Here is a 9,941-nt window from a genome sequence, read left to right on the forward strand (position 1 = left end):
ATTTGTGGATGCCCACAATGTTCTCCGCTGGTAAAGTTATTTCAGAGGCAGATATAGCTTTGTTTTGAAATATATTATATTGTATTGCAAGAAGGAGACGAACCGAAAGTTTCACCATTAACATGTATATATTTCTAATTGTATGGCAAGAAAGAACCGAAAGTTTCACCATCTTCTACTTTTGACGCTGATCCAACTGAGGAGCCTTTTTTTTTAGGGGGTTATTGGTTGGGACAAATTGGGACCAAATGGAAAAATTGTTCCAATTGAACAATTTTATCCCGTTGGGGTATTTTGAGTGGGGTAAAGTGGGAGAATGAGATAATTTGAGCTTTTGATTTGACAATTTATGTTGGAGAATTGATGATGTGATACATTATTAAAATATAATTTTATCTATTAATTGCTTATAAATTAACTTATCCAGTTGGTTTAGTATATTATTATAATATAAATTTTATTTTATTTTATATTAAAATATAATATAGTGTACTATATATATTAATTAATATTATTAATTATATTAATTAATATATATTATTATATAATATTATTAATATATAACAATATATGTTATTAAAATATTAATATATTTTATTATATAATATTATTAATATATGTTATATAATATTAATATATGCACATAACTTTACTTTCAATATTATACAATGATAGGGCGACTTGCCCTATTTTTACCTCAAAAAAAAAAAAAATGCAATTGGTCATTTTTTTTTTCTTTCAAGCTACGTGCTTTCAAATCTAAGCATCCAAAGAGCAAACAATGAGACGTTCCACAAAGATCCAAAGAATCCGACACAGTGGTGGTGCCTCTCAACTGGAGGAAAATCTATATCCAAACTACATGATGAAATATATATCCCTTTCAATTTGAAGAAAGCCAAGGACCTTTTGGTTGGGGTCGGTCCAAGGAATGAGGATCGACCGATGCGTACAGGGTGAGAATAAAAACAGAGAGCATGAAGGATCGTAGAAGCTTCCCGCTCAACTGGGGGATCCACGCAGGGAGCCGGAGGAAGCTTCGTCATCCGCCATCTACCGAGCCGACGTCGACTCATAATTTGGGTAACACATCACTTACATGCTCATCATTAGCAGAACATACTAGAGGTGGTCCTAAGAGTAACTTCCACGTAAATACGTGGAATACAAATTTTATCCGATCACGTAGAGTGCGATGCTTTTGAACTATAGGAAGCCTCAAAGTCCCTATATATCACTGCACCGAAATTCTAAAGTTATAGTAAGAACCAATGGTTATAGTTTTATATTCTAACAGAGAGAACAGATTGAAACATTCTGCTAAAAGTTCTACTCACCACCGAAATGTGAAAGGTTGCGAGTGTTCCGATTGACTTGAAATTTTTTGTGGTCTTCTCAAGGGTTTAATGGAAGTTTAACGTATGGACTTAGTGCTAAACGAAGCGTTAACAAACATAATTAAGTTGGGTTGTCATATAGTACTCTAGAATTGGACATTAGGTTGTAACAAACATCAACCATCTAAGTTGAAAGCGTCTTTCATATGACCTAACAATAAGGAAACAAAATGCGGGATGATTAGTAGTATATCAGACGCCCAAAACTCAACCGTACACTCTCCCGTGTTTGATGGAAATAAAACACCATGATTATCCGAAATATGAAATCGTGTTTTATATGCTTGGAAAAAAAAAGTATTTAAATTGTTTTGAACAATATTATCCACATGCATGGAATTCTTAATAATTGTCTATCCTGATCATTTAAAGCACGTTGAATATTGAGTATTTTGGATATGCTTATCAAATATAAGGATGCACAGGGTATCATACATGTTGAATTCATGCGTTGGCGTATGAAATTTTCGTACGTGTATAGGACACGAGGTAGTGGTCTGCACGGTCCCCCGAATCTCTGTCCCCTTCAAAATTTTGACGCATCTCACTTGCGGTCCAAATTCAGGCGAATATTGATCGCTCATCACACGCCGAGAAAAAAAAGAGGCACTCAAAGATGTCATGATGATCATATGACCGTGCTAATTAAAAGAAGAAACTGATTTCTATTGAAGGCTTATTTGAGAGCGTAGGAAGTTGTTCCCAGTTTGATTAAAATTAATTAGTTCCAACAGAACTTGGATTTCAGTTTTCAAAGCTAATCCTACTCATGAATAGAGAAGGTTGCCGTGTTACCGTTAGGGGTGCTCAACCGTATCCGTATTCGAGGAAATATCCGTAATCGTATCCATTAGGATACGGATATGGTTACTCAGATCTATAACCGATAGGATATGGTTCCAGATATGGTTTTGTAGTGAAATAGCCGTATCCGTATCCGAAATATCCGAATACATATTAGTCATACTCTTACGATAGTTTCGATTCTTAGATTATACATATTAGTCATACTCTTACGATAGTTTCGATTCTTAGATTATGGATTTGTGGTTAATTTTGATGATTAAGATGTCAGTTTCGATTCTTAGATTATGGATTTGTGGTTAATTTTGATGATTAAGATGTCTAATCTTAACTTTTTAGTTATAATGGACATATTAACGAACTCTTTTGTATCACATGAACTATATTTTTCTCAATACTATCTAGTTTTCTCATATCTGTTTTGTATCCGTATGCATATCTGCTTATATATCTGTATGTATATCCGTAACCGTATCTGATTTTAGCGGATATGATTATAAGTTTTTCTTAGCGAAGTATACAGAGAGCATAGGAAGTTTAGAACAATCGTACTCATGAATAGAGAAGGTTAAGTTAGTTACCGTATATCAATCCTACTATTGAATTTTGCAAATAAGTCTAGAACAAATCATAATTAATGGACATAGATTCAAGGAAACTAGTATCCAAATAAGCCTTTACCAAATGAGAAAAAATATATATATATATATATATATATCAAAATTAAGCTAATTCTTACGAAGCCGTGGCTTAAAAAACTTTTTGTTTCTACGTAGTTTCTGTTTAATTTGCTGTGAGAAATTATTTAAAGCTCAAAGAACTTGATAACCTTGGACAGTGCTATTATTCTTTAAGCTCCTTTTATTGACTTATATTCTTTTTCTTTTTCTTTTCATCTAATCACTGTATGTATAAAGATTTGAACCTAATAATTAATTCCAATAAAGGGTTATGTTGATGCATTAATTTATGTAGTACGTCGGTTGACAATTATGGAATCAACAATCCACTGGCTTTTGTGAGCAAAGCCGGTGTTTGTGACTTGCAAAGCGACGGATAAGTGTGGGCCCCGCACGCGCGGAATGACGTTGAGCGGTTCCCAATCGAAAAGAGAACGGAGCGGCACTCAAAGTATAATTCCATTTGGGGCTGGGAATATTCCCCTTCGTATAATCGCCCCGCCAATGGTAGAACTTGGAGGGGCCAAAGTGAAAACTCTCTGTAGATTTAGGACTACGCCCTGATTTTGTCGTAATAATTACGACCCAGCCTTTTTTCAGAACCAAATTAATTCGCGTACTTTTGAGTGGTACTACTGGCACACCCTTCCACCACATCTTAGGGCATATCCCTCTCATAGCTACGGTGCACAGGGCCCACTTTAAATTTTAAAAAAAAATTTAAAGTGGGCCCCGTACACTGTAGCTGTGAGAGGGGTGTGCCTCAAGGTGTGGTGGAAGGGTGTGCCTATAATGTTATTTCGTACTTTTTTGCATCGATTATTTGGAAAACATATAGTCCTTCGATGAAGAATTTGGATGCTCCTTATTTTTATTTGCACAGTGAGTATATCAAAATTATCTTTGATTGTTGCTATAAAATATAAAACGATAAGCAAGCCTCTCCTCTCTTATTGTTCTGTTACTTCTTCTCAGTATCCGATTCAAAGCGGATTTTTTAAAATAATGGCATCGATGTATGAGTCTAAGTTTCAAACCATTAAAAAAACGCCCAATCCGTAATAACATGTTAGAGCATAAAACTATAACCCTCTCAAATTGTGGTGATAGTTTTTCAATTATATACATTGATGTTCGAGAAGGTGGACTATATTAACTAAGCAATTAATTAAACTAATAAGTCTGTTCATAAACTTTATAGATGCAGGACAAACGCATACCAGTAGGGTGATTACGTGCAATCCACCATTTAAATAACTAAACGCATTTTTTATTATTAATTGGAGCATTGAAATTGGAAGGCATTGCTTTCTACAATCGACAAATCAGTATGAAAATAAAAGCTTATCTGATGCAAGTCAGGCCTCTAATTAATGAGCAAAGCTTGTGCAGTATGAAAATAAAAGCTTATCTGATGCAAGTCAGGCCTCTAATTAATGAGCAAAGCTTGTGGATGAAACCCTTGTTATTGTTAACATCATCCTTCACAAGTCAGGCCTCTAATTAATGAGCAAAGCTTGTGGATGAAACCCTTGTTATTGTTAACATCATCCTTCACTGTGTCAATTAGTTAATGTGAATTGGATTTAGTGACAATCTACTGGTATGAACAGACTTATTAGTTTAATTATATGCTTAGTTTATGAACAGACTTATTAGTTTATTTTCATGCTGATTTGTCCATAGTAGAAAGCAATGCCTTCCAATTTCAATGCTCCAATTAATAAAAAAAATGCGTTTAGTTATTTAAATGGTGGATTGCACGTAATCACCCTTTTACCAGCACACCAAACCCTTTTATGTGCCTCTTTATTGGCTTGTGGTTATGGTAGTCACAACAACAAGAAGTGCTTTATTATGTGTACGAAAATTCGTAATTCTACTTAAAAATGCTTGTGACTTAACAGTGTGTTTGGAAAATGACTTAGGGAAAAGAAAGGAAGGAAAAGGAAGGAGAAAAGCTCTTCCCCTTCATTACACCCCAATTGGGGTGTAAGATTTTGGCTCAAAATTTCCCCTCATTACACTCCTCTACCCTCTTAAATGGAACTCCGAAACACCCCCCCCCCCCTCTCTACCCTCCATCCAAACAGGCCATAAGTGATCTGCCCTTTATTTCTATTTTTCTGCCTTTTTCGTTACGTTACTTTTAAATATGGAAATAAATACTATTCATAGAAAAGGTCACTCCCGTCTAAAATGTTTTTTCTTTCTCTAAAATTAATATGATCGCGATTATGTTAAAGTGATCTCTTCACTGTTAAAAAAACCATAGAAAAAATTATTGCAAAAATAAAAAGTAGGAGCCTAAAAGACATAAAACTCATAACAAAATTAAGCTCTGTATCTGAGAAAATTAGTTCAATTCCTTAAAACAATTGCATGAGATTTTTTGGTGTTTGGACAGTGGACTTTTGTGAGGAACTGACACATGGGGTAACGTACCAAAAGAAACGCTACAATTGTTTGATCACATACATAAATAAATACAGCCTCATATACATCCAGTTATTATGAAATTTAGGTGCAAAATCAAGGGTATTGATGTAATTTAGGCATTATTTTCTGGGATATATAAACTCCAGCACCTTGCTATTCTGAAAACTCAAGCATCTCTCATCTTTTCTTCTCAATAGAGTTTGAAGCTCTGAACCCAAATACAACAACATTAAAGATTTCAGATCAGATCAGAGAGAAATCAGAGAGTGAAAGGGACTTAAAAAAAAGGGAAGGGAAGAGAAGAGAAGCCATTAATTCTACGAACACCTCATCTTAGGTAATGACACGTGTACCTTCAGCTTTAATGCAGCAATTGTATTTTATTTATTCTTTCTAAATCGTTCTTTTCCTCTTCATATTTGTCCTATGCCCAGATTCATTCTAAATTTTATTGACATTATATGTTTTTAGGGCGATTAATCAACAAAACTTACATTTGGCTCTGTTTATTTTGATTGTCATTTTATTCAGAGTGAGCTGATTTCAGTTGTGGGGTTCGATTTTGGCGAGGGCTAAAATGTTATCAAAATTTGATCTTTTACAAGATTTTGTGGGTTTTGGAGAGAAAGATTTTGTGGGTTTTGGAGAGCAGGTTGGTAAATTTAAAAAGTAATTCCATTTACTTATGTTTGTTCCTTCAACGGGGGTATGATTTTGACAAAATTAGTGTTCATGTTTGGTGTCTGAATCCAACAGGTGAATCATAATTTTAAATCCCCATCGCAGTTTTCTCAGAAGTTTCAATTCTTGCGAAAGAATTCTTAGCTTGTGCTCTAAGATATAATTGTTCAGACTTCCGAATGGTTGGAATATAGTGCTTGATGATAACCCTTTTATTTGATACTGTGATACCTTTTTCGGGCTCTTTGTGTATTTTAAATTCTTAATTCGTAAACTTTACTTTGTCCTTTAGAAACCACTGGAAGATGAAATCCTTGGGGACGTTTGAGTGATGAAATATTAAATGAAGTTTTGAATTATACATGTCCTATTTCCCCCAAATATAGTGGAAGAAGATATCCAGTGCTAGTCTTAATGAGTTTTCTTCATGCATTCAATATCAATGATCACAAGTGTATAGTCTAACTTTTCTTCATGTTCTCTAGATGAAACTTCTCTTTCACTAGCACAAAGAATGGCTCATCCTAATATATCTCCATCAAGCGAATTAAGAACAGAAGCAAAAAGTAGTAAACCCCTCGGCATCAGATTCTTGGAGAACGCCAAGAACGCCGTTCTCTCCTTCAGAACTTATCAAACCATAGTGTTGATTTTGACATTTATCGCCTATTCTACTTACCATGTTACAAGGAAAACCACAAGCATTGTTAAGACTGTATTTGACCCTGAACAACCACAACAGTTAGTATTCTCTCCGTGGTCAAATTCTTATCTTCATACAACCACTAAAGATGGTTGGGCTCCATTCAATACTCGAGATGGTACCGCAATGCTTGGGATGATCGATGTCGCCTTTCTTGCTGTCTACTCCTTTGGCATGTACCTTGCTGGCCACTTAGGTGATCGTTTAGACCTTCGAGTGGTCCTCACAGTAGGAATGATTGGGACTGGAGTATTCACTTCTTTATTTGGTATTGGTTATTGGCTCAATATCCACAATTTCTACTACTATTTGGTAATTCAAATGCTAGCTGGTTTGTTTCAGTCTTCGGGTTGGCCCTCAGTTGTTGCAGTTATGGGCAACTGGCTCGGGAAAAGAAAAAGAGGGTTGATTATGGGAATTTGGAATGCACACACTTCAGTTGGAAATATTTCAGGCTCCTTGATTGCTTCGTTTATGTTGAGATTCGGATGGGGTTGGTCTTTTGCAGTCCCGGGAATTCTCATTGTGTTTGTTGCAGTAGTTGTTTTTCTTCTGCTGCCTGTGAGTCCTGAAATCGTTGGGGTTGGAGAAGAGGAGGTGAGTGTTGGTAAGGAGAAAAGAGAGAGTACGAAGCCGTTATTGGAATCAAGAGAAGAGGTTAGAGAGAGAGCAGTTGGATTCATTGAGGCATGGAGGATTCCAGGGGTTGCGCCATTTGCTTTGTGCCTATTTTTCTCGAAATTGGTGGCTTATACATTCCTCTATTGGTTGCCTTTCTATATTAGCCACACAGGTAAAATATTCTTTTGCCTCTCGTGTGCTCGTTTAGTTTTAATTTGTAGACTATTACTTGGTAATAGGGTAGTTTGATAATTGATACTTCAATCTGAATTACTTCCAAGAACCGTGATTGTACAATTTAGTGGATAAAAATAGCATTCGTAGAGTCACAATTGCAGGGCCACTTAGGTGTAGAACATAAGTTTGCCTTAGGTAAAGTTGTGATATATTATGTATCAGGATATTTTTCCGTCCAAATTTCATTTATCGCTATGAACTTTCACCATCTTCACACATGAATCATTCCATTTATATGAATTCCCTGATCACGTGACTTTTTTATCCTTAATTTGATCCTGTCATATGTGCATGGCCTGCATTCTCATAAATTTAAAATTTTTATATTAGGCTATTTACAGAAAAACTGTGGAAAGATCACAGTAGATTACTGCATTTCAAGAAGTTGATGTTTGTTTAATATGAACTGGTGAAAGTTCATGATAGTTTAATGAAGTTAAAACTCTGGGGTGACAATTTTCGCTGTAACAAGATAGGTGTTCTAGGGGAATTGAGATGTCTATGTTGGAAGAACTTCGGCTGTATGATTCTTTGCTTCTAGGGGGAAGTATCAATTCTTTCATTGATCTAGAAGTTACTGTAAATTGACACCTACTAGAAATTTTAAAGTAAGAGGAAGCATGCCATTTTAAACTAAAAAAACTTCAAAATAAATCCATAACTTGTCAACAAAGATGAAATTCAAGGAAATCTCGTTGAAAGTGACTAAATTACAGGTTGTTATGCTTCACTGTCCCTATTTTCACTTTTCCTTCTCTATTCACTATCAGCTTAACCATCTTTAAACTCCAAAGTTTTTCCTCTCTTGAGCAGAAACCTGTTCATTATTCCCTTTCCGTCAAAGCTTGCTCATCCATCTTCTTCCCTTTCCTAATTATTCTCAGTTTCTTGTCAAAAGGTCACGTAGGTAATGAGGACCTGTGTCTCATTTGGTTGGCCAAATGAACCAAAAGAGGTTACTATTTACATAACAATCTTCATCATGGTTTGAAGGTTCCTATTGTTTTCACTCCTATTTTTAGAATCTTCTACCTTTTTTTTCCTCTTCAAATCGAAACTTCAGCACTACTTTTGTTCACACTAGCATATATTGCAGAGAATACCTCTGAATCAATGAACCTCACCTTATACGCATATGAAGTACATAATCAAATTTATTCATGACAAACCAATGAAAGAGCATATTGTAGAACTTAACAAGAAAAAGGCAGATATCAGTAATCCTCATGTTCTATTACAACAACAATAAAACCTGTAACCCATAATTTTAGGTTGGCTACATGTTTTATATTCTTTCATTCAGATCTGTTAAAAGGTTGCCTCCATTAAATTAATTGTTCTGGAATTAATTTCTTCTACCATGTTATAGCACAAAATCACATCTTCATGTTCTTGATCCTCTCAGCTATCGACAACCAATACCTATCCGATTCAACAGCAGGCACCCTCTCAACCCTCTTCGACGCCGGTGGCGTCGTCGGTGGAATCCTCGCGGCCACATCTCTGATCGCCTTGACGCCCGTGCAAATCACCGCCGCGAGCTTCACCTACTGCGCCATCCCCGCCCTCTTCCTCTACCGCATCTACGGGGACGTCTCCCTTTCTTGGAACATCGTCCTCATGTTCATCGCCGGCATGTTCGTCAATGGGCCCTACGCCCTCATCACCACCGCCGTCTCCACTGATCTTGGGAGCCACGGGGACTCTCGTGCCTTGGCGACGGTGACGGCAATCATTGATGGTACAGGGTCGGTTGGGGCGGCGGTGGGGCCCTTGCTCACAGTGGTATATATCAGTGGAGAGTATGGGATGGGGTGTTTATGATGTTGATGGCGGCGGCGTGGCGGGGTTGTTGTTGACTCGACTCGTGGTGGCTGAGGTGGCAGCTAAGATACGTGCACGTGCGCGTGCACAGGGTGATGGTTTGAGTGCAGAAGGGCAAGTATGAGTATTGGGATGTTGGATGTAGGCTTGAAGTTGTTGATAGAAAATACAGAGAGATTGGGAATTGGTGGAGAGAATCGGCAGGGGAAATTGATAATGCTGTTGAATTTCTCCAGATTTTTATGTTTTGGAGGAAATGGGGTTTGAGGTATGTTGTAGATATAGTTGATGATTGGTAGAACTTGTAATGTACTATTATAGGCATTCAAGGTTTGTAAGTTAAGATACATGCAGAAATCATATGGATTATTGATGATGAGAAAGGAGATGTTTTTTCTCCAACACTACTGGTGTTTCCTTATGTACGTGAGCCTTCACTAAGTGGGAAGTCTCTTGTCAAATAATGGATGATGTCTTTCACGCTGGTACCCTTTCATGAGGTTTTAATTTTCTGTTTGCAGCAGTTTATGCAAACCCAACAGTACATAAGCCTTC

At 36.5% G+C, this 9,941-nt stretch overlaps 1 protein-coding gene across 1 annotated transcript; it reads left to right on the plus strand.

The window, feature by feature from the left end:
• Positions 5,499-9,790, plus strand: LOC109822446 (putative glycerol-3-phosphate transporter 1). The gene is given in 5 exon segments (XM_020388645.1): positions 5,499-5,657; positions 6,487-7,497; positions 8,968-9,363; positions 9,366-9,401; positions 9,404-9,790. Coding segments are annotated over 4 exon segments (1,521 nt in total). The 5' UTR covers positions 5,499-5,657; positions 6,487-6,515; the 3' UTR covers positions 9,511-9,790.

Source organism: Asparagus officinalis, chromosome 8 (genome assembly GCF_001876935.1).
Source record: "Asparagus officinalis chromosome 8, Aspof.V1, whole genome shotgun sequence".
NCBI classification, from domain to species: Eukaryota; Viridiplantae; Streptophyta; class Magnoliopsida; order Asparagales; family Asparagaceae; genus Asparagus; species Asparagus officinalis.